We start from the raw sequence: 24,366 nt of genomic DNA on the forward strand, positions 1-24,366 counted from the left end.
TGGAGCAGAGAGAGGAGCCAGCGGGGCTTCAGGCTGGACCAGGTCTGTGGAGGGCGGCCAACGTGCTGACCTTCCATCAAAGGCGACAGAGCAGCCAAGGGGCGGAGAGGAGGGAGGCTTAGCTGGAGGTTCTGCAGCCTGTGCTGTGAGCTGTGAGCGTGTGTGTGGGAGGGGCCAGGGCCTTGAGATGAGGTGTCCAGTTCTGAATGCAACGTTAAGGCTAAACTGATGCCAAGATGGGTCCAAACGAAGTCTCGGATTCCACAGTCATTGCCAAAGACAGAGGGAACCAAATCACTCATCTTGAACTTGAATTCGTGCTACCTTGAAATTGTTGGGGTGCTGCCTCATTCTGCGGGTGTGCTTGTCTGTGGAAGGAGCCCAGTAAGGTCACAGCCTTTCTTCCGTGGCTGGGGGGTGACTGAGACCCAGTATCCTTGGGTGTCCCTTAGTCCTGAAAACCTGGAGCCCTGAAAACTTAGAAGAAAGCTGGTCACTAGACAGAGATGCCAACCTCGGGTGGCGACAGGCTTCGCTGTGTCAGGGCAGCAAGTGCTGCCTGCAGGACGAGGGAGGCTGACAGGGAGAAATGTGGGGTTGTCGAGGGGCCCGCAGGCCAAGATCTGGGCCTGCAGAGGAGGGCGGGGCTGTGATCAAGAAGGGAACTGCTGGAGGCTGAGCCAGGGGAGACTGGGTACCCTGAAAGTACCCAGGAGAAGAGGTGTCTCCCTCCCACCTCCAGCCCCCACGGCACCCCTGTCGGCAGAGCCCCAGGTTCCAGAAGACACCAGGGCAGTCAGGAGCTGGGCAGTACTGCTCCCTGCGCAGTCGGAGCGTGGGGGCCACTCAGGTTGGGGGGTCCATCAGGGAATGAAGGTGAGCAGCTAGGGTCCTTGTGCCCTTACCCTTCTTGTCTCCCCGTGCACTGGTGTTTATGGTAAAACCGGCCTGCGCAGTCCAGGGGAAGCCATGCCGATGTTTAAGAGGTGCGTACTGTGGGCTTGCACTCAGTGACATCCTTCTGCAGCTTGACAGGACCGAGGAGGAGAAGGATGTGAACCTGCCAAAGGAAATGGGGGCGTGGGAGGGGAGTGTGGAGAGGGCACATGTATCCCCAGACATGGGGCGAGGCCATGTGTGATGGACTTGCTGAGGGCATGGAGCGCAAGTGAGGGGCAGCAGGGGGCGTGTTTGTCCACGGCCCTGGGGTGGGATGTCCTCCGGGCTCCTGGGTGCGAGCACAGACCCTGTCTTTGGCCACCTTCAGCGACGGGGGAATTTGCAGTAGGAATTTGGTGGGGGCGCCCATCTCTCCGTCCAGGCTCACCTCTGCCTACCGGGGACTCAGGCCTGAGCGAGGGGTCCTGAGCCTCCACTCCCGGCTCCCAGAGAAACCTTGGGAGGGATTTGCTGGAACACAGCCCCCTCTGTCCGTTCTGTCCCTCCTTGCAGGGATGAGCTGTCTGGACAGAGATGTGACACTTCGGCATGCAGTGGCCGGACCAAGAAGATCTTGGGGTGTCAGGAGGCATCTGAACGTTGCCCAGGGGGCGGCAGGCTTGGGTGGTGGAGCAAAGGGCACCACCTCCTCCTGCAGCCACAGTGGCCTTTATCTGACTCGGCCTCAGGCTGGTCTGGGGTGGACTGGAGTCCAGCAGGAGTCAGCCTGGCGTGCGGTTGCCTCTTGGGTGGTGGGGGCCATCCCCTGCACTGAGCTGTGTCGGGAGACTGATAGGCTTTTAGGTTCGCTTGGGAACCAAACCTCTGATTCTGACATTGTGTCCGTGACGGACATGCTGGGGTCTGTTGACAATTTGGAGTCAGATCCCAAGTTCTTCATATGCAGGGCTCCCTCGAGACAGTGTGGGAGGTTAGCAGTCAGTGGGTCCATAGTCTACGGCTTGCTCAGAGTGGGGAAGGGCTCTGGGGACCCAAGCCTCACCACACCCTCCTATGGTTGGTGACAGCAAGGCATTCACTCCTTGGTTGAAAGTTTGTCATTTATGTCCTTTTAGAAAACTATTTGGGGACTTCCCTGGTGGTGCAGAGGTTAACAATCCGCCTGCCAATGCAGGGAACAAGGGTTCGAGTCCTGGTCTGGGAAGATCCCACATGCCGTGGAGCAGCTAAATCCATGCGCCACAACTACTGAGCCTGTGCTCTACAGCCCGCGAGCCACAACTACTGAAGCCCATGTGCCCTGTAGCCCACGCGCCACAACTATTGAGCCTACACACTCTAGGGACCATGATCCGCAACAAGAGAAGCCACCACAATGAGAAACCCATGCACCGCAATGAAGAGTAGCCCCTGCTCGCCGCAGCTAGAGAAAGCCCACACACAGCAACGAAGACCCAACGCAGCCCAAAAAAAAAAACCTATTTGTCTTGTTTTCAGATTTTCAAGTATTGTTACCAGAGAGTGGTATCAATAATAACTTGCAGACTTTGGGGTGGGGCCTGGACCTAGGCTGGGAGTGTGTCCCTGAGTGTGTTAAGGGGGGCTGTCCCCAACTCCCCAACCCCCTGTTTCAGAGTCTGGTCCTGGGTGTTGGCTGTCAGGCCCCCACATGGGGCCTCCCAGTCGTTGTCTTGTTCATTCTCCTGCCAGCCGTGGGGGGTGGGCTCTTGTCCAGGATTCATAGCCCAGGCAGGCGCCGGCCCTTCTGAGGGGACGCTGGGGTCCTTCTGGCGGCCGGGGCACGGGTTGAATGAAATCGGAAGCTTTAATTCTGCCGAAACCTGATGTCTTTTTATGGTGTGTGGTTTAAAGAAAGGGCTCTTACAACATTTTAAAGTTGAAATGCTTGAATTGTTAGGAAAAAAATTTTTAAGTGGTTCAAATAATTTTAGCACAGTGTCCAGCCTTGGAGAGGCAGTTAGTAAAGTGACCTGACTTGGAAGTCCTTGGTTGAGTTCGGTTAAGTGGTGTGTAGTTTTAGCTTTGTTTATATCAAGCTTCTTTGTTCATAAAAGTAACATATGTGGATTTGATTATCAAACTTTGAAAATGCCTTTACTCAATAAAAGAATTTTTGTCTCTTTTCTCCACTCTATTCTTTCATTAGGGCACTTTCCCTCACGGGATTGATATTTTGACCACAGCTGACTACTTCACTGTTGGTAACAGATCTAACTGTTTCCTAGTTATAAGGTAAGTTTTAATATTCATCACAAAATATAATGATTTCTTTGAGTCACAGATCGGTTTCCACCATTTGGTTTCTTCAGCCTGGAAGGTCCACTAAGGGTAAATTTATGTGTGGAAAGTTAAAAAAGGAATTGAAAACTTTTGAAACTTTTGTTTCAGATTGATTGGACAGAGTGCATCGTGTATGATTCTGTTTACATAAAACTTTGCAAAATGCAAATGAATCCAAAGGGACAGTAGCAGGTCAGGGGTGGACTGGAGAAGGGGAGTGCAGGGTCTGGTCCTGAGAAGGGTGCTCATTTCTTAAAGAGGTATTAAGAGTTTCAAGAACAGTGCTGGGTGATTATTTTTCTCTTAAACCAGCCTGTTTCGTTGAGAGCTTGGTCTTTTACAGAGAATAGCCACAAGCCAAAACTGGGCATTGCTTTCTGTATGGCCGCTGCTCCACTGGGGAGTTTCTCAGAATGAATTCTTAGATTGGTAGTGACTGTCCTTCTTTTTCTGTTTCAATAAAGTAGTGTTTCCCAAGTTGAAGTTATCTCTAGCCTGTTTGTGAGATGAGTGAGAAAGAGGTATTTGAGAAATCAGGTCAAGGAATAAATATTTAACATCCCTAACTGTGGTTTGCAGAAATCACATCAAAACTTAATTTAAGTAAGTAAGTAGTGGGGCAGTGAGTCCACATGTCTTAGTTAACTCATTGCAACACTAATACAAGACGGGCATGATTTTATGAAGTGACTTATTTGCCTTAAATTGGGAGAGGAAACACGCCAGTGCTTTTTAAAATTGTTAACTAGTATGGGTCTTATGGGTAGATTCCCTAATACCCCTGCTGTGCAGACCATGCAGAAACTACATTTCTCCATAACCAGCATGGACAGATTTTTTTGTTTGTTTTTTTTAATGTGGCATTTGGCCTCCTTCCCAGAAACAATCTTTGACCAAGCACACTGTATTTTTAGCATCCTTTCGACCTTTCCTCAACATTTAATGGTCTTCTGTGCCTTATCAGTTCTTTCCTATTTTAATTCTGTTTCCTTTGATTGTTAATATTTGAACATATATTTTACATGGGGAATCTCTTACCTTTGCCTGAGTTTCATGGGTAAAAGAACTCGTAGTTTTTGGCCTTGGCATGCTTTTCTTATGGCTGAGGTCTCTGAGCTGGTCTGCGTTTCATAGATGGGCTGGCTCAGGGTCTGTCTTCCACAGAGGGTTCTGCACACTTCTGTGGATGAGAGGCAGTCTGTGAGGAGGGGTCCAGCAGTCATGGGGAACAGGGTCTGTGGCTGTACCCCATCACCACAGGGCGCTTGGGGGAGCTCTTCCCTTGCCCCAAGGCAGGGCCGACACCCAGGGTCCTGCTGTCAGCCTGGACGGCAGGGCAAAGGGGAGGGGGGCACGTGGCAGAGGAAACTGTGCCCAGGGAGCCTGGTGTGGGGTAGGGGACAGCCCTGCAGGGAAGGGTCCAGAGTCAGCCCGGGGTGGTGGGGCTTCTGAGCCAGAGTGGGGCCTTGGGTTGTCCTGAGGTCAGGGAACCAGGTTTGACGGTCAGATCTGCATTTTGAATATACCACTGTGACTGCATTTTGGTAACTGGAAGCGAGGAGACAGGGCCCCCTTACAAGGTAGGGGATGATCAGAGGGTGGTCAGGGCCCCTCACAAGGTGCGAGACATGGTCAGGGGACAGCTAGGGCACAGGGTTGGGTCCTCTGGCGAGAGTGGGTGTGGTCAGGAGAGTGGAGGTGTTGGGGTGCACCATGAGGGAGAAAACGCCTGTGGGTTTTGGGGAAGGTCCGGAGCTCAGATTCACTGAACACGCGGGGCTCACAGCACATCTGAGTGGACGCATGGGCCGATGTGCGGATGATTCTCCTGGAGACGGGAGTGTGCGACACACGGATGGGAATTGAAACATGTGGATGAAGACCATCAGGTGGGGGGGACCAGCACCGTCTTACCTCTACTTTTGCCTCAGAGCTTTGTCACGGTGCTGGTGACACACAGGAAATTGAACGTATTTAATGTGTAGGTTCTTATCAGTGTTGACGGGCACAGAGCTTTGTCACCACAATGCAGATAGAGACCTGTCTCCACAGGATTTCTGGGCACCCCTTCTCCAGGCACCGGTCTGTTCCTGTCACTCTGGGTCGTTGGGTGAATGGAGTCGTGTGGTGTGGGCTCTGGGTGCTGTTCTGGCCGCCTGCACTCTGCCTGCTCTCTCGGATGTGTCCTCCCTGCATGAGTGCCCACGCGTTCCTAGTTCCCTCGTGTGATGAACCACGTTTTCCCCTGTGAGGGACATCTAGAGGTTTCCAGGTTAGGGCTTTGATCACCTTCGTGTGCACGTCTGTCTCTGGGCAGGTGCTTTCCTTTATCTGGTTAAACACCTGGGAGTGAAGTGGCTGGATCCTGATTGTTTCAAGGAACTGCCAGGTGGCTTTCCAGAGTGGCTGCATCATTTTACCCTGTCCTTGCTAGCCCTTGGTGTGGTCATTGTTTTTAATCGTAGCCATTCTGATGGATGTGCAGGAGGAGCTCATTAATTTGTGTTTTCCTAACAACTAATGACGTTGAGCATCTTTTCACGGGCTTATTGGACAAATCTTTTGCCTGTTTATCTATTGGGTTGGTTGTTTTCTTCTTACTGAGACTTTGAGAATTCTTCCTACGCTCTGGATACAAATCCTTTCTCAGGTCCATGATCTGCAGATGTTTTCTCCTGGTCCGTGGCTTGTTCTTTCAGCATCCTGTGTATTCCTAAGACAAAACAAAGGGTTTTTTTTTAAATTTTTGTTTTATTTTTTTATTTTATTTTTTTATTTTTGTTCTCCTATTTCATGACATATGATTTACATACAGTAAAATTCACTAATTTAAACTGTGGGTTTTGGCAGATGTGTAACCACTGCTGCAGTCAACACAGGGAATGTTTCTGTCACTCCAGAAAGTTCCCTCATGCCCTGGCCCTGACAGCCTCTGAGCTGCCTTCTGTCACTGGAGTTGACTTTTTCTAGAACTTGCAGGACAGTCCCGTGGCATGCGGGCTCCTGTCACTGTACGTCATCGTTCATCCATGCTGCTCAGTAGTGGTCCACCGCGTGGACTGCAGCTTGTCTTCCTCTCGCCAGCTGGTGGTCGTCCGGGCCCCTTGGCTTTGGATGTGTGCATATGGGTGGTTCTTCTGTTTGCCCAGCTGTTTTCTGCTGTGACTTAACGAGCAGTCGTGAGCAATTTTTATTGGTTTGTCTTCTTGCAGTTGTAAATTTCCTTAACAGATTGCTGGCACCACAACACTGCATCCTTCTAGAGAAGCATTTTGTCACATTTTGCTTTCTAGTAGTTTGCTTTCCAGTCATTTTGCACGTTCCTGTCCCATGAGTTCTTCAAACTAAGGAAACCTCAGAGTGAACTTTCTCTCTTATTTCCTAACTCGGTGAACAGCATGCCATCCACATCATCAACTCCGTTTTGCTTCTCCTTCTCTCATTCCCCATGTCCGGTTGGTGACCTAGTTCTGTCACTCTTGCATCCCTAACAGCCCTCAAATGTTCATTCTGCTTGTCCGGTCAGCTGTCACCGTAGCCCAGCTCTCACTGTCCTGTACACTTGCAGAGCCTCCACGACCCCACCCCCGTCACTTGTCTGAGTGCAGAACGGAGCGCTTTCTCTATGTCACACCACCACCCTGCCTCCCGGCCCCCAGCAGGCCATGTATCCTCCTTGACTCAGCTCCCCCAGTCCTCCGCCCTGTGGTGGACGCCCCTCTTGGTTTGCACTTGGCCGCTGTGCAGACTGAGTGCTCAGTAAGTGCTGAGCGCTGCCTGGGCTGGCAGTGCCAACTGTGCGTCTTCTCCAAGGTCAGCCGCTAGTTGGTGCCAAAGCTTGGACTAGAACTCAGGTGGCCGACCTCTGTTTAGTGTTTTTTCTTTGAGGCCACTGTTTTCTCTGCCTGCGTCTCTGGAAGCTTTGGCGGTTCAGGATGCTGGCCTGGGGTGGGTCTATCTGTTGGGTGGGCCAGGGGCCTGTAGGTTATGTGGGGCCAGGAATTGTGTCTTGCCTCCATTTCTGACAGCTTCAACAGCTTCTCTGCTGTCCTCACTTTTCTGTTTTCTTCTTCTGACTCTCTCTCAAGCGGTTTCATCATCTTTAGGGGGGCTCTCAATCCACCTCGCTGCTGGTGAAGCCTCTGTTTTTCTTCCTGTCACGCCCAGAGCAAAGATTTCCCCCGACTCAACTCTCCCAGACCTCACACCTTGTAGCACACGCATGTCCACCCAGCGCCCCTGTTCATGCTGTGCACGTGCAGTGTGCCCGCACAGGATTTGAGTAAAATCGTGATTCTCCCTTCTTGGCCTTCTGTGCCATCCGCTCTGTCTCTCAGCCTCTGTGTAACACGTGGGTGGTGGCCAGGTCCGTGGTGGGGTTATGTGGATGGTGTGGCAGGTTCAGACAATATTTGTAAGCAATTGGGTGTCTTAGAGGCATGAAGTATAAAAGTGCATATTTTGGAATAAGTGATACGTGTTCATGGTATAAAATTCAGAAGGTGCAGGGGGTATTTAGGGAAAACCAGTGTGTCTCACCTCTCCTTCCAGGCACCTGGTTCTACCCTGGGGCTCCCTGTTGGCCCCAGTTCCTTGTGTCTTCTAGAGAGATTTGGTTCATATCATGCCTGTGGGTGTGTCGACTTCCTTCTGTCCACGCTGAGCGGTGGCACACAGTGCACAAGGTTGGAACCCCTGAAGTGCTCATCTTCAGAGGCTCGGTCAAGTACAGGCACACCTTGGGGATATTGTGGGTTCGGGGCCAGACCACCGTAATAAAGCGAGTATCACATTAAAGTGAGTTGCACGAATTTTTTGGTTTCCCAGTGCGTATGAGAGTTAGCTTAACACTGTACCTTAGTCTGTTAGGTGTGCAATAGCATTATGTCTAAAAAAACAATGTACATGCCTTAATTTAAAAATGCTTTATTGCTCAGCAGTGCTAGCCATCATCTGAGCCTTCAGCGAGTCACAGTAGTAACATGAGCGATCACTGTTCACATATCACCATAACACATACAATAGTAATATCGCAAAAGTTTGAAATGTTGCAGAAATTACCAGAATGTGACAGAGACACAAAGCGAGCAAATGCTGCTGGAAAATGGTGCCGACATGCTCGATGCAGTGTTGCCACAAATCATCAATTTGTAAAATATGCAGCATCTGTGAAGCGCAGTAAAACGAGGTCTGCCTGCGGTAATAAGGATGAGCTCTTAGCAGTAAGGAGGCAGCTCTGTGTGTCCTGTTACAATACAGCAGAGCGCACACACAGTACGCTGCCTGTGACGTCCTGCGTCTTGGAGAGCCTTCCATATCTGGACATGGAGTGTGACCTGTAGATCTCCCTTCCTGGCCATTGGCTTCTGTCCAGTCTTTTGCTGTTATAAACGATGTGAAGTGAATATTCTTGTATATAGCACTTCTCACCTGTGTGCTTATATCTGAGTGAATTAACAGAAGTGGGATTGCTAAACCAAAGGGCATTACATTTTCAATTTCCTGGGCAGTGCCACTTGCTGTCTCTAGAGGCTGTGCCAAGACGCTGTCCCCAGCAGTGTCTCTGTACGCTTCTAGAGCCTTCCAGCAGCAGCTGTCAACCCCTCTGGCTTTGGCAGTTTGACAGATGGACAAAAGTTTCCATTTCCCAGTGAATGAGGCTGAATGTTTGAGCTGCATCTTCTTTCTTTTCTGTAAACTTTAATGATTTTTCTACTAGGTGATGGCATTTTCTTATTGTTTTGGAAGAACTCCATTATACAGAAGGCTCTTGTCTGTGATAGCAGTTGCAGATATTTTTGATTTTGTTTATGGTGTGTTTTTCCTGATAGCATTTTTCTCTTTTGGTTGAGTGTTTGAATGTACCGGTCTCTTCTTTTTCGGCTTCTGGGTTTTGAGTCTTAATTAGAAAGGCCTGTCCCACTTGGAGATTTTTTTTTTTAATTCTCCTGTGGTATTTTCAGGAGATGTAACTCTTACTTTTAAGGCATAATTATGCTCCATCTGCTGTCCTCGTATGAAGCGTACAGTTCAGCGAGTGCTGGCAGCACGCACACCTGGGTGACCAGCGCCGTCACTGAGATATGGAGGGCTCAGCACCTCGGCTCCGGGAGCCGCCCGTAGCTCGCTGATGCCTTTTGTAGAATGTCACACGAGTGGAGTCAGAAAGGATGGGCCCCTGTGCCTGGCTTCTTTCTGTCAGCGCAGTGGTTTCTGAGAGTCATGCTTGTTGTGTGTGTCGGTAGCTTGTTCCTCTTTGTTGCTGAGCTGTCTTGAGTCTGTGGCTGTTCCGCAGTTTATCTGTTAGTCCATCTGTTATAGACATTTAGGTTGTTTTGTGTTTTGGGCTCCGAATGAATGAAGCTGCTTAAGCATTTGTTTAGAAGTCTTTTTGTGGATGTATATATCTTCATTTCTTTTGGATACATGCTTATAAGGGGATTTCTGTCTATTTATAAGAAACTGCCGAACTGGTTTTGAAAGCGGTCGTACCGTTTTACGTTCTCGTAAGTCGTGTGTGAGTTCCTGTTCCTCCACATTCTCATCATCTCTGAATATTGTTTTTTTCCAGCACGTTTATTGCCGGCTTTCCTGAATACACACAACCAATGATAGACCACCTGGTTACCATGAAGATAAACCATTGGGATGGGTAGGTTTTGTGTTTGCCTAATTAGCTTATCTGTCAAATAAGAATTCTTATTTTTTCCCAAAGGAGAGATTAAATTGAGCTCGTAAGCCTTGAGTATATTGTCTAATTGTAGATTTCTTTTTTTTTCAGTTTATATACATATATACATATATTTTTCCATTTAAACTTTTTATTTTATTTTGGAGTATAGCTGATTAACAGTGTGATAGTTCAGGTGCACAGCAGAGCGACTCAGCCATACATAAACATGTATGCATTCTCCTCAAACTGCCCTCCCATCTAGGTAGATTTCATATTTTAAAGTAACTCCTGAGAAGTAACGTAAGTTCCAGTCTTCATGCCTGATGTGTTGGTTAATGGTCTATCTCCAGTTTTACTTATGGAGACCTCAGTGAAGTCTGCTGGGTGTGGAAACTTTGGCGTGTCATGGAGGGCGGGTAGCCTCCTGAGGGCGAGGACCTTAGGCTGTGGGATCTGCCTCATCTGCTCTGCGGCCAGGGCATCCCAGCTCGAGTCCGATCCATGTGGCCGCTTAGCCGTCTTCTCCATCCTTCCTGGAGCCAGGCAGGCCTGTAGCTTTTTCGTGATTACGAAGCAGCTTCAAGGTGTCTTAGCATTTCCAGCAGTTAAACGTGTCCCTTCAAAGGGGAGGGCCAGTGTATAACCCAGAGCGGGTATCAGTGCTTCTGTCAGCACCTCAGGGAAGACAGCTTATTTTCTCTTGGGAGGCTCGGTGTGGCTGCCGGTGCTCAGGCCGTGGTCTGAGGGACACAAACGCCAAGTAACTTCTTCAGGTTCTGCGTCCGGAACCCCAGCTTACAGTGGGTGTTTGTTGCAGTCAATAGGACATTTAAAACCAAAATTGCAACTGTGTCATCCATGGTGTTAGACTAAACTTTTGAGCTATTGAAATCTCCAGCTGTTGTTGAAATGTTTATTTCTTCTTTCATTTCTGTCAGGTTTCTTTCACATATTTTGGGTGGGACTCTCTGGTTAGGTGCAATTACATTTCTAACTTTTGTATCTTCCAGATGTATTAACCGTTTATTGTTATGAAATGTCCCTTTTTGTTTCACGTTAGATTTCTTGTCTTAAAGTGTAATTTGATATTATTATGGCTGAAGGGTTGGCAAGCTTTTTCTTTAAAGGGCCAGAGAGTAAACATTTTAGGTCAGAGTCCCATGTATTTTATTGTTTTTTTCTTTTCTAAGATTTATTATTTATTTATTTAATTTATTTTTGTCTGTGTCGGGTCTTAGTTGTGGCACGCAGGATCTTTGCTGAGGCATGTGGGATCTTTCGTTGGGGGGCGCGGGCTCTTTGTTCTGGTGCACAGGCTTCTCTCTAGTTGTGGTATGCAGGTTTTCTCTTCTCTAATTGTGATGCACGGGCTCCAGGGCACACGGCCTCTGTTGCTGTGGCGGGTTCCAGGGCGAGTGCTCTGTAGTCTGCGGCACGCGAGCTCTCTAGTTGAGGTGCGCAAGCTCAGTAGTTGTGGCGCATGGGCTTAGTTGCCCCGCTGGCATGTGGGATCTTAGTTCCCTCACCAGGGATCGAACCCATGTCCCCTGCATTGCAAGGTGAATTCTTTACCACTGGACCACCAGGGAAGTCCCCTGTTTTTTTCTTTTTAAACCCTTTAAAAATGTGAAAACCATTCGAAGCTGGGGCCTTACAAAAAGAGGCCTCTCACAGCCACTATTGTCCTGCACCCTTGTCTGTGTGTCAGGGGGATGGCAGATGGTCCCGCCTTTACATCCAGCCTGACAGCGTCTGCCTTTTGTTTGAGGGCTTCAGTCCTTTCACATCTGAAGTGGTTATCAATTTATACCTGTCATTTTGCTATTTGATTTCTATTTTTTCTTTTTTTGTTGTTGTTAATTTTATTTAAAATATTCTTTGTGGAAATACTCTGTTTAGTATAAGCTCTAAAAACCTGAAGTTTCCAGGATGTATGAATCACAGAATGGAGGGGAAATTGCAGTCAGATTTGAAGGTCCTTACGATAACACCTGCTCACATTTTCTCAAATGTTGGGATTCACAGAGCATGATTATGACCTAATTTTCTTATGATTCTTCAGAGATGGAGATATTTCTGCCTTTCTCTGTTTTTGGCCTGGATTACATCCATGAGGAGATATCAGCTAAAAGTTCATAAATAGGGTCTCTTCAATTTCCTGTGAATACATGGCTTGTAGAAAATGGGGAGCCTTAGAGAATTCTTTACAGACATTCTTTAGTGGTGTATTTATACCTTCACTAGTATAGGTATTCTATTATACTTTTAATAGTATACACTTTTGAGAAGTATTATCCGTTGTTTTGGGTTTCTTTTTAAACATTTTCTGATAAACAGCTAGCTCCTACAGTATAGCACAGGGAACTATATTTAATATCCTGTGATAAACCATAATGGGAAAGAATGTGGAAAAGAATATATATGTATAACTGAGTCACTCTGCTGCACAGAAATTAACACATTGTAAATCAACTATAATTCAATAGAATTAAAAAAAGTTTTCTGATACTTAGACATACCCCAAATAATTTATGTATCAAAATAAACATAATTAAAAATTTTTTGACTGTGGTAAAATACATGTAATATTTATCTTAATCATTTTTAGTGTAGAGTTCAGCTAAGTACATTCCCCTTTCTGTACAACCAACTTTTTCATCTTGCAAAACTGAAACTCTGTCCCGGTTAATCATCGACTCTCCCTCCCCTTGGCAGCCCCCATTCTCCTGTCTGTCTCTGAATGTAACTCCTCTAGGAATCTCATATGGAATCCTACAGGATTTGTCCTTCTGTGACTGGCTGATTCCACTCAACATACTGTCCTCCAAGGTTCATCTGTGTTGTAGCGTGTGTCAGAATTTCCTTCCTTTTTAAGGCTGCACAATATTCGATTGTATATACATGCCGCATCTTCTTTATCCATTCATCTGTCCATGGATACTTGGGTTGCTTCCACATTTTAGCTGTTGTGAGTAATGCTGCTGTGAATATGGGTGTATGAATATCTCTTCGAGACCCTGCTTTCAGTTTTTTGGGTATATACCCAGAAGTGGGATTGTAAGCTTAAATAGTAATTCTATTTTTAATCTCAAAAGCCATACTGTTTTTCATAATGGCTGTACCATTTAACATTCCCACCAGCAATGCACAAGGATTCCAATTTCTGCAAATCCTCACCAGTACTTGTTATTTTCTTTCTTTCTTTTTCTTTTTAAATAGTGTCGATCTTAATGGATGTGGGGTGTGAGATGGTATTTCACTGTGGTTTTGATTTGCATTTCCCTAATGATTAGTGACGTTGAGCATCTTTTCATATGCTTGTTGGCTATTTGTATATCATATTTGGAGAAATAGTTCAAGTCCTTTGCCCATTTTAAAATGCAGTTACTTGGTTTTCGTTGCTGTTGTTGGGTTGTAAGAGTTCTTTATATATTCTGGATGTTAGTCCCTTACCAGATACATGATTTGCAGATATTTCCTCCCATTCTGTAGGTTGCCTTTGCACTCTGTTGCTTGTATCCTTCGATGTGCAGACGTTTAAATTTTAACATAGTCCAGTTTACCTGTTATCAGTGTATATAGTTTTACTTTTGCCTGTGCTTTTGGTGTTACATCCAAGAAAACATTGCCAAATCTAAGGTCATGAAGCTTTTCCCCTGTGTTTTCTTCTAAGAGTTTTATAGTTTGAGGTCTGTCATTTAGATGGTAAATATAATATTTTTAAATACAGAAAGCTTATCCTCAAAGTGCACTAATTAGAGGATAAGTGTAACTAAGCCTGTTAGAATAGCTGCCTCCTTGGCAACTGTGGGGCTTTATCTGCTCTGAGACCTGATCACTGAGCCTTCAGAAGTGGCTTCCTGAATGGGCTCTTAGCACATGAGACCTCCCTGCCTTGAAGAGCTGGCTGTTTTCTGTTGGAAGCAGACCCCTAAGCTGGTCTGGGGGCATCGAGAGGCCCGGTCATACACAGGAGGGGAAGAATCTCCTGCCCCAGCATCCACTTTCATCCTCCAAGTGCTTCTCTCTGGTGCTTGTGTACTTGGAACGTATAATGATCAAAATGCAGATGCCCCCTTTTGCATGTTTCTTCTTTAATATCGTTATCATGTTCTGTCTTGTTCTGTAGTCCTCCTAATTATTATTTTAAGGAAATGACTACTTCCTGTTCTGTCTAGAGCTCTTGGCAGTGCCCTCCTGACTTTTAGTGCTGGGACGGGGCTGGGGGGGCGTGGGGGAGGGTGTCAGCTTCACAAGTCGCCCTCAAGGTTTGATCAGACCTGTCTGGCCCCTGGCAGGTTCCGGAGGGAACTCGGCTTCATTAGCCCGTCCTGGGGTCGTCCTTCTGTTCTGTGTGTTGAGAATGTAACAGATGTGCGTTGACTGGAAGTGTTTGCACTGATGTGATGTATGCCTCCTGTCTATTAGCGTGAGCCTCACGAGCTTCCCTCATTTAGCCCTCGATCTTCCCAGTGGTGGTTTCACAGGCTCTCCAGTACTTGCGTCCTCTGCATCCCTTGGGGTGCAGGAGGTTGGAGACATACTGTGCCATCCAGCGCCATGCAGATGGCAGCTGTGTCCTGACGGGGACTTGCATGTAGTGCCTCCTCTTGGTGAAGTCTCTCTCCCTCATTTGTTATGAGCAGAGGTTCTTACTTGCTTGTTAGTTTGTGTTTGTTTTCATAGTGTTTGACTAAGTGGCCATTTGACAGCTCCGGTGCACTGTCCTCTCTATAATTGAATAAAGCCAGAATCCTCGAAATGAAGGACTAACAGTGTTCTCTGCCCCGCCCCCCAGGGCCATCAGGGAGCTGTCGGCCAAGGCACTGCGGAACCTGGCTCAGCGAGCACCCGAGCACAGCACCCGTCATGGTAGGCGCTCCTCCTCACACTAGCACATGCGTGTGCACCACGGACACATGCACGAACACGCAGCAGGAAGCCCCGGAGGCCCCCTCACTGATTCCAAGGCCTGGGGGTCTCTCTCTTGCTGAGAAGGCTTTGAAGAACTTGTCTGTGCTTCATCAGGGACAGAACACAAACGAGGTACCATGGCCTCTGGGAGCGCAGGTGCTGTGACCACTGAGGTGTGTGTGTCCCCAGGAGCCACAGGATTCCTGCGCCATCCCAGCAGGAATCGATGGATCTGCTGCACACTGTGTGTTTCAGAAGTAGCCTTAAAACAACAAGTGAAGTAACTCATAATGTAACATATTTAACAGTGAGCTGCTTCCCTGGGGCTGCAGTGGATTTGCTGACTTCCTGGGCCAGGCCTGAGCGCACTTTACTCAAGAACAGAACAGCCAGTCTGAACTGATGACACGTCCTTATCATTAAGGAAAGAACCTGTATATGTTCCATCATGTTTTTTCCACTTGGAATAAGTAGGCATCTGATTTTAATTTAGGGAACAATACACAAATTTCTCCACATTATACTTATTCCCACTGACATTTATTAGAGAAGTAACTGTTGGTTGGATCATGGTTCTTCATTTGGAGTTACTGGTTTTAATCACACACTCTGGGATTTTAAATGAAGATTTGGGGCATGTTACCTCCTAAGGGCCCTTTCAGCTTCGTGGTCTGTTAATTAAGCTTAATGTCAGGAATCTCACCTGGTGTTTATTTTCCTTTTATGATAATCCTGCTGCCTGAATGAAGGGGACACTTTCTTCCCAGTTCAAGAGTGCTGACCGCCCCAGGATAAGGGATTTCCCTGATTCTTAAACACTGACCGCTACCAGCTGCCACGTCTGAGCGCCTGTGTGGGCCCTCTCCTGGCAAGGACGCTGTGGCCTCCGCCCGGCTGTGATTGTGGTTCCCCCTGGATGGTGGGGCTGGTGGGGCTGGTGGAGCAGAGCCGCTGTGGGTGCGGCTCCTTGTCTGCGCTCCCTGCCAGGCTGCAAGGACTGTCTGACTTTGCTTTCTGTCCCCAGAGCACAGGCGTGGAGGCTTCCTCTGCTCTGATCGGGAGAGGGCGAGCTCTAGGCTGAGGCACCGTGTGTTTGCTGTAGGGTCCTGCAGCCCAGCCTCTGTCCTCCCTGCCCCCTGGGCAGAGCCCTGGCAGCCCCTGAACAGCAGGAAAGACCTGGAAAACAGTCTCTTTTCCTTCTTCCCTGCTGTCTGTTCTCACCCTGGGTCACCACCCTGTGTCCGGAGCCCCGAAGAGCATGTGCTGTCTGGGGGCAAGTGTCATCCTCGTTCACATTCCTGCTTGCTGCCCTAGTGTCTGCTGACAAAGTCTGGCATGTCAGAGACTTCAGTTTAGCCTTGGTTGTGAGATAATGATCCTGACAGAGATAACTGAGTGGGTTTGTTTCTCCCCTGGATCCTGAACCCTTGCGTCTGTCACCCTGTGTGCATCTCCCATGTGTCCTTTGCAGTTTTCCCGCGTCTGCTGTCGATGACACAGAGTCCAGACCTACACACTCGGCACGGGGCTGTGCTCGCCTGCGCAGAGGTCACCCACAGCCTGTACACACTGGCCGTGCAACAGGGCAGGTAGGAGCTGGGTCACAGCTGGGGCCCTGTCCACGCGCCCCTTCCTTTGTGCCGGCGGCATGGTCTCCAGGGGCCCTGTGCTCCTGACGACATCTGTCAGTGGTCCCCTGTCCTCTCTGGGGTACCCCACCTCTCTGAGCTTCTCCTGTCACCTCGCTCTTTCTGAGGTAAACAGATTGTAAAAGCAAAGACACGTTTTCAGAGTTTGTGTTGAGTAGCTCATATATTCAGTTTTCTTTGTTCATTTATCACTTTCAATAATTTAAAATACCAGAGAATATAAATTTAAAAGTGTCTACCAGGAGCCTTTTCTGCTGGCTCAGTTAGTATAAATAACAATAGACACGCAGCTTGGGGTTGCTGAGAAGGTCCGAATGTTGAGAATGTTTTGTGAAGCAGCTGCTTCGTCTTCCTACTTGATTTTCCAACTGACTTTTCCTCAGAGGCAAAAGCTCAGAGCATACTGTGATGTCTGTGCTGTGGTTCTTGGACTCCAGCTTGGGGAAAACTGTATTTTAAGTGGCTTCCTGTCCTTCGAGGTGATTTCCTGGGGACACAGTGATAGCAGGTCCGAGTTGACCCTGCTTCTCTCCCCACAGTCCGTTTGAATGACATCAGCGAGGGGGTGAAATGGCACCTGTGGGCTTGGCCGAAGACCTGGCATTTATGGAATCCTCTCCTGGTGCAGCTGTGCAGAACTCACCTAATCCCCTGGCAGTGCGTGTGACAACACGTTTCCCCCCAGGGAAGGCTAGAGAGACCGGCCCCCGGGGGTTTTTTGGGGGCTGGTCGTGTGGGTTCTCTACCTGCCATGAACCCAAATCCCAGACTCCCAGAAGAAATCAGGTTTCAGCATAATCCACGTGGTTTGTGCAAACAGTCTGGGCAGTTAGGGAATGGGGAGAGCCCTGCAGAAATCCAGGTTTCTGGGTGCCGAGCAGGCCTGTCCAGGGCGGCAGTGAGGCCACTGGCTGCAGGGCCCTGACCGCAGCCTCAGCCGCTGTACTCTTTTCCAAAGCAAGTCACGGGGCGCCTGGGAGCTGGGCTGCTCCCCGTCCCGGGGCCGCAGATTCTTCCCGAACATGGGGTCCCCGCTCTCAAGCAGGCGCCTCATCACAGCCCTGTCTCTATTGTCTGCTAACCGCTGACTGAGAAGGTCTTCCGTCTGCACCCTTGAGTGGATATACCTTCAGGGATGCCCCTGCAGGTGCTTGCGGGCTGGGAGCTGGCGGGCCACCAGGCCTGCATGCGTGTCTCCCTGACGCTGTCCCAGGACCTCACACGTTGTGTTTGAACTCCCGCAGGCCCATCTCGGACTTCCTAGACGAGAAGGCCGTGCAGGGCCTGAAGCAGATCCACCAGCAGGTCAGTGTGCAGCCTCTGGGGCGCCCCTCTTCTAGGTCTCCTGGTACCTGGGGCCTGCCTGCCCCCAAGCGAAGCCCCGAGGGTCAGTCCTGGGGCTGTGGTGCAAACCCTTGGGGTGAGCTCGGGCTCTTCTGTGTGGCCAGGTGTCCTCCGCTGGACATTGCACAGCACCCGCCTCTCATCTAGTCCTGCTGTGCAGCCTGGCCACCCTCCTCGCTCGGGCGCGTCCTCACGCAAGGGCGGGTGGGCAGTGGCACACAGAACAAGCACGAAGGCCTTGCACCCCCAGCTGTGCCTCCATGGTGGGGAACCCCGAGTCTGAAGTCACACCCAGGGTTTGTGTATGCACTTCTCTGGGGAGGAGGTGTGTGCATTTTTCTGGGTTTTTGAGATTCTCAAAGGCTTCTGTGAATCAAAATTGGTGAAGTATGAACTGTAGGTCTTAATGTTATAGGATAACCTGGAAGTCACTCTCGAGATGTTAAACGGCTTTACTGTTTGTTGTTCTGAGTAGAGTTTTGTTTTCTTTAAGATTTAGCTCTTTATGTAATAATTCACCATTTTGACGTCTTTCCCTCCTCGTCCTCTTGGTGCCGTTAACTTTCTTTTCCATTTTGGCAAAACCGTACCATCTGTTTAGGTGCATTTCTCACCTTTAGAGTGGAGTCTGGTGCTCACCTGACACTGTCAAGCCGGGCTGACGCCGTGTAACACAGGAGGCGGTTCAGTGCGGGGACCGTCCCCCGTCCTCGGCTTCCTTTTTCTGTAGAGCCTGGGTAATAGTGGGACCTACTTGCTTGAGTTTCTGTGAGAATTAAAGAATGCATTCGAGAGTTGAGTGGAGTTGCTGGCGCAGCATGAACATTCAGTGAGTGGTGGCTGGGATGGTAGTTAGTGGTGATGCTGTGAATGGCTTCTCTGAGTTCCTTGCAAAGAGAAGGACCGTTAGGGTTAGTTTACTGCCTGAGGGGCTGTCGGGGGGGCAGGTCCGGGTATCCAGGCCCCCCCTCGCTGGCTGGCAACCCTCTTCCTCCCCTCTCTGACCCCTGGTTTCTCTTCCAGGTGAGGGAAGGAGGGATCTGGGCTGTTGTGAGGATTGAATGTGGTAATGCACGGTGGGTCTTGTGAGGGAGGGGCTTGTTAGTGAGGTGCTCTTGGAGAGTGGAGGGGCTCCATCAGCCCCTCCTGGGAAACGCCCACCTGTGTGTTTCTTTTTGTTATCCTTTTGATGCTTGTTATATACCTGCTGTGTTATTTTTTAAATCCTAGTAATTTAAATAACTAAGTAACTTTCAATTCTTTATTTTTAGCTTTATGATCGTCAGTTATACAGGTAAGCTTTACACACCTGAAGTTTTATGTTTTGTGAAGAAAATATTGGGCCCCTAGTCATGGGTGTCTCCCGAGTGGTCCTGGCCAAGTTGCCTGTGCTTATCCTATTTGAGGGGGTGAAGAGCCATGAAAGCCTGGTTGGATTCTGAGCTTCACTGACGACGTGGTGAGAAGCTTGCTCGTTTGACTGTGGAGTCTGACGGGGCTGGTGGCTATGGACAGTCCACCTGCAGCAGCGGCACCGCCTGGATCTGCCTTCTGCCCTTTGCAGTGGGTCTTCTCTGCCCTGGAGGCTGTGGTCTGCCCTCTGAATGTCGTGCGGATAGAACCAACCTGTGGAGCCTTGGGGTCTGGTCTTTGTCACCGAGCGTGCTGTTTCTGAGATTCACCGTGTGGTTGGCGTACGGTGGTGTGTTCTTCTGTAGTGCTGTGTGGTGGTCTGTGGCGTGTGTGCTTGGTGTGTTTCTCCGCTCGCCAGGTGATGGGCATCTGGGTTGTTCCAGCTTTTGGCTTCTTCGGGATAAAGCTTGTGTGAACATTGGCGTACGAGTCTTAGTGTGGACGTGTTGCTGGGTCATGCGGTGCAGTGTGTCTAAGGTGTCCTCATCAGCGCTGGGGTGGGGCTGATCCTTGGGTGTGGGGTAGCTCATCACCACTTTAGTTTGCATACCTGGGGCCTGGTGACCTTGACACCTCCTGTGTGGACTGGCTGTCCTCCCTCTTCTGTGAAGTGACTGTTCAGATCTTTTGCTCATAAGAAAAATCTCATGCTCTGTAGTCTTCTTACTAAGCTGTCAGCACTCTTGTCATGTTCTGGACACGAGCTCTTTGTAGACAGGTGATTTGCCAGAACTTTCTCCCAGACTGTGGCTTGCATCTCGTTTTTCTTGTGTGTGTGTTTTTTTTGTTTTTTTTTTTTTTTGCGGTACGCGGGCCTCTCGCTGTTGTGGCCTCTCCCATTACGGAGCACAGGCTCCGGACGCACAGGCTCAGTGGCCATGGCTCACGGGCCCAGCCGCTCCGAGGCATGTGGGATCCTCCCAGACCGGGGCGCGAACCCGTGTCCCCTGCATCGGCAGGCGGACTCTCAACCACTGCGCCACCAGGGAAGCCCTTTCTTGTGTTTTAATGTAACACGGTGCAGGGCAGTGGATGTCAGCCTGTTCTTGTTTGACGTGTTCTCATTTTGGCCACTCTCCCTGCCTCCAGCTTTCCTGGCAGCCCAGGGCCTGCTGTGACCTCCCCGCCCAGGGTGGCTGGGGCCACACGGTGGCTTCTCTCAGAGGTTGCTCAGGTGACCTCACAGTTAACTGGCGTCACCCTCTGCTGATATGGATCTGGTCTCAGTCGGTGCTTATAATTTAAACTTGATCTTCTTTAAGCCTGCGTCCCCTGCCTTATTTCAGAATCCCTTTTCGGGATGAGTCTGCCCGTGGTCAGTTTGCTCACTGATGGTCAGACCTGGCCACCTCTCGGACCTCCTTGCGACCAAGTGGGCGCGTAGGTGCGAGCGGCTCCTCCGCATCCTGCAGCGCCTCCAGGATGTGGGCCACGCCTGTGTCAGGACCCTCCATGTTCTCCGTGGTCTCTGGCCTCCGTGGTTGGTGTGGAGACAGGCCGAGGTCTCAGGGCTTTTTGGTGGTGTCTGTTCCCTGTTTAACTGTCCTTCCCTTAGGGGCATCCTGCAGGTGATAAACTCTGCTGAGTGAGTCTCCTCCTGGGTGGGTGAGGCCTGGTGTAGACCTGAACCAATGGGCATGGCTCTGCCTCCCGGTTCCTGCTTCCTGGATGGAGGCCTGGAGGGGGTTCCCATGGGGAGGCCCATGGGCTGCTCTTGGCTGTTCCACTGATGCTGCTGCTTTTCATCTGTTTTAACAGAAAGAAAGGAGCGACTCACTTCCCCTTACATAAAAACATGTTCATTTGTTTCTGGCGAAATGGCTTGAACTCCACGGGACTAACCAGGGATGAGGCAGGCAGTGAGCTGTGTGTGGAGGCCACCGACCACCCCAGGGCCGTTGTGCTTATGTTGTGTGCGTGTGCGGCTTTCTTTGGAGCTGAAGGCTTCTGATGAAATCCGTTAGCATCTTACAAATTCCAAATGCACATCTGCTCTTTGCCTTTGAATTTTCTTTTCTAGTGATAAATCTCAAAAATAAATAGAAAATAACCCCATTCAGTGAGGCCAGTGTAGGAAGGTAATGCATGTGGCCTCTGGTGCAACAGAGGCCCTCTGGGTGGGACGGGCCTGGGTGCCTCAGCAGTGTTTGTTCACGAAGTGTGACTCCCACACAGGTCTTGGCCAGAGGCCCTGGCAGTGACCACAGAAGGGGGAGTCACATGGCCCCACAGGACCAGGCCAGAAGGCTCTTGCCGGGGCTTGAATGCGAGGTGTCCAGTCCTTCTGACCTTGTAGATCCAGCTTAGCCCCATTATTTCCTTGGACTATTTTCTTATTGTGTGTTTGGGGGTCCCCAAGACCACCTTCAGGCTCAGTGGCTTGCTGATGGAAGGACTCAGAACTCAGCAGAGCCATTATGCTTGTGGTTATGGCTTATTGCAGCAAAAGGATACAGATTAAAATCAGCAACATAAAAGGCCCGCAGGACAGAGTCCAGGATAGGCCAGGCACCAGCTTCCTGGGTCCCTTCCCTGAGGAGTCACGCTGAATCCTCCCTGTGGCCACATGCACAGCTATTGCCACTCAGGGAGGGTCTCCACCACCCCCACCTCCCCCCGCCTCCAGGCCTTGGCATCCAGGGTTTCCATTGGGTTGAGCTGATTCCCTGTGACCTGAGGCCTCACCATAGATGGCACCAGCGTAGACCTTCCAGCAGGGCCCCCGGCCCAGGTAAACAGAGGATCCTGTCCAGCAGAACCTTCTAGGGGCTGGGAGGTGACCTCCCACATCTGGGACAAAGCGCCAGACCCACCCTTCCTTGGCCCTCACCTCCAGGAAGCGGCCTTGGCTGTGGAAATAAATCCTCTGTCCTTGAAGGGACCCCTTAGGTCTGCCTAGTGCTAGAGTCGTGCGTCCCATGTGCCCTGCAGATCCCTCTGCACTGGCAAAAGGATTGGAGCATCCCGTAGGTTCTGACAAGCTGATGGGGCTGCCCCGTGACACCCTGGGGTGGTCAGTGCTGGCTGGCCGTGTGGGATTGTGCTGGGAGGACCTCTGTGTGCGGTGAGAGCTCTGAGCACTCGCTGTGTCCAGCAGGTTGGAAGGAAAATTCCCTGTTGGGGAGGGGCAGGAGGGTGAGGACTCCTGGCCAGGCCGCCTGGTGCTCCTGTCTCACTGGGAATGCCTGAACTCTCAAACCCAGCAAGTGCTTCCCGTCAGCAGGCCTGGAGTGCTCTCGGGAGCCCTTGTTGAATTTCCTGTGACACTTGAGTTCATGGCAGCCTCATTGCTTGTGATGGCCACCTCCCAGTCCCTGCATGTCACCTGGCAGTGTCAGGCCCTCCTGCAGGAGTGGTGACAGGCCTTCCTTTGCAGAACAGAAGCGTGAAAGTCTTAATCTTAAAGAAATGTGAACTGTTGGTAAGTGGAGACGGCAGCTCACGTAGTCGAGGGAGATGGATCTTGATCTTGGAGGGAAACGTGAGGTGCATGTGGGATTTGCACCAGCCCCATGCTCTGACCCCCTGGAGGGTGTGCTCCTGCCCCTCTGTGAGTGAGCAGTCAGCCCTTGGGAGGCCGCCCGGTGTCCTGGGAGCTGTGGCCGTGCGGCCCCAGGGGTGCCCGGGCCCCTTGGTCTCTTTGGGGCCTCCAGTTGCTTTCTCAGCGATCTGAATGACGTTGGGGACTGTGCTCGGAAGTCTTCCTGGGAAAGGGCATAGCAAGGATTGATTTTCTGTAACCCCCAACATTTTATCTTGAGGGATTATGGGTCTAAATAAAATTAGTGCAGTGAATACCTGTTCACCTTTCTCCCATTATTAATAACATTTTGACTGTTTTATCTCAGCTAGTGTGTGTGTGTCTCTCTCTTTATATGTGTATCATTTCTCTTTATGGAAAGTAAGTTGCGGGCATGTTGCTTCCTCTTTAAAACTTGAGAAAGCATCAGGGAAGAGCAGAGACTTTGTCCTGTGTAACCATGTACAACCAGTGTCCCCACCACACCCAGGAGAGTCGGTGTGACCTCAGTGACTTGTGAGCGCAGGTTCCTTCAGGTCATCTTCAAATGCTCTCCGTAGCCTTTCCCCTTTGAAGTAGGACCTGCTCAAGTTCATGTACCGTGTTTGGTGTCATTCAGTCCCCTCCGTTTTTGTTTTTCATGATACAGTCTCTTTTTAAGAGTTCAGGCCGGTTGTGTTGTGTAACATTCCACATTGTGGGTTTGCTGGGTTGTTCCCTGATGGTTGGACCTGGCTTACCCATGGCATGGCTGGCGTGGACCCTGGTGTTGCCTGTGAAGGGGCTGTGCCATTGCACTTGTCCCCTAGTAGAGACGCTGAGTTGATCCCTGGGTTCAGGGATGACCTCCAGAAGGTCAGACGTGCCCGTGAGCGGGGTGTGTCCCCTTGCAGCTGGCAGCTGACCTGAGGCGGTGGCTTCGAGATGTATGGATCCCCAGTGTCCAGTGCCTGCCTGCCTGGCCTGAATCAGTCGTCGCTCTGCGGCCTGCCAGAGGGTGACTGGCTGATCCCCTCGTTCGCTTTCCGATTTGTCTGGAGAGAGCAGCGTCGCTCCCCACTCCCACCCTGCTCTCTCTTTCTAATGTATCACTATAGACTCACGGGTCCTCCCCGCCCCCCAGTACGTTGTAATCCAGGAACATCATTGTTATTCTTTCTGTTGCTCAAGCTGTCCCGTATTTGACCCACAGGAGCCTGTTTAAATGAACTCCTCTGTCATTTTCACATGATTCACTTAGTCTTTGAGCAGTATCTTTTTAAACCTCTTTGTTTCTATTAATTTGCTTTCTGTTCCTGTCTTCATTGATTGCACTCAGTGCAGTTTTTATTTTCAGATCTGTGTTTTTTATTTCTTGAGGTTCCATTCGTGTCTTCCTCATGCCTCAGTCTCTCTCCTCTTCTCCTTGGACACGTGCAGAAACTAAGAGCTGTTCTGACCCCGCGAGTTCATTCCGTCGTCTTGGGTGCTTCTGGGTCTGGTTGTGTGGACTGGTTTTCTTGGAGCTGTGGGTCGTGCTTTCCTGGTAGTTCTGTTGGGTGCCAGGCTTTGTGGTATTTTTGTCGCTGGGTACCGGCTGCTGCTTTCTGGTGGTGTTTGGTTGGTGGGATTGGTTGAATCCTTTCAAGCCCTGTTCTGAAGGCCTGACGGGG

The 24,366-nt window shown here is 49.9% G+C and overlaps 1 protein-coding gene across 3 annotated transcripts in view; it reads left to right on the plus strand.

Annotated features, from left to right (window-relative positions):
- The window catches only part of TBCD (tubulin folding cofactor D), a 177,164-nt gene that overhangs the window by 115,782 nt on the left and 37,016 nt on the right, over positions 1–24,366 (plus strand). For all 3 annotated transcript variants that reach the window (XM_082679819.1, XM_082679820.1, XM_082679821.1), the window contains 6 exons: positions 3,068–3,153; positions 9,773–9,853; positions 14,673–14,746; positions 16,260–16,377; positions 17,682–17,742; positions 19,053–19,075. In XM_082679819.1, coding sequence (XP_082535945.1) covers positions 3,068–3,153; positions 9,773–9,853; positions 14,673–14,746; positions 16,260–16,377; positions 17,682–17,742; positions 19,053–19,075 — 443 coding nt within the window. The remainder of the gene's footprint in view (positions 1–3,067; positions 3,154–9,772; positions 9,854–14,672; positions 14,747–16,259; positions 16,378–17,681; positions 17,743–19,052; positions 19,076–24,366) is intronic.

This window comes from Grampus griseus (assembly GCF_964374135.1).
Source record: "Grampus griseus genome assembly, chromosome: 20".
NCBI lineage: Eukaryota > Metazoa > Chordata > Mammalia > Artiodactyla > Delphinidae > Grampus > Grampus griseus.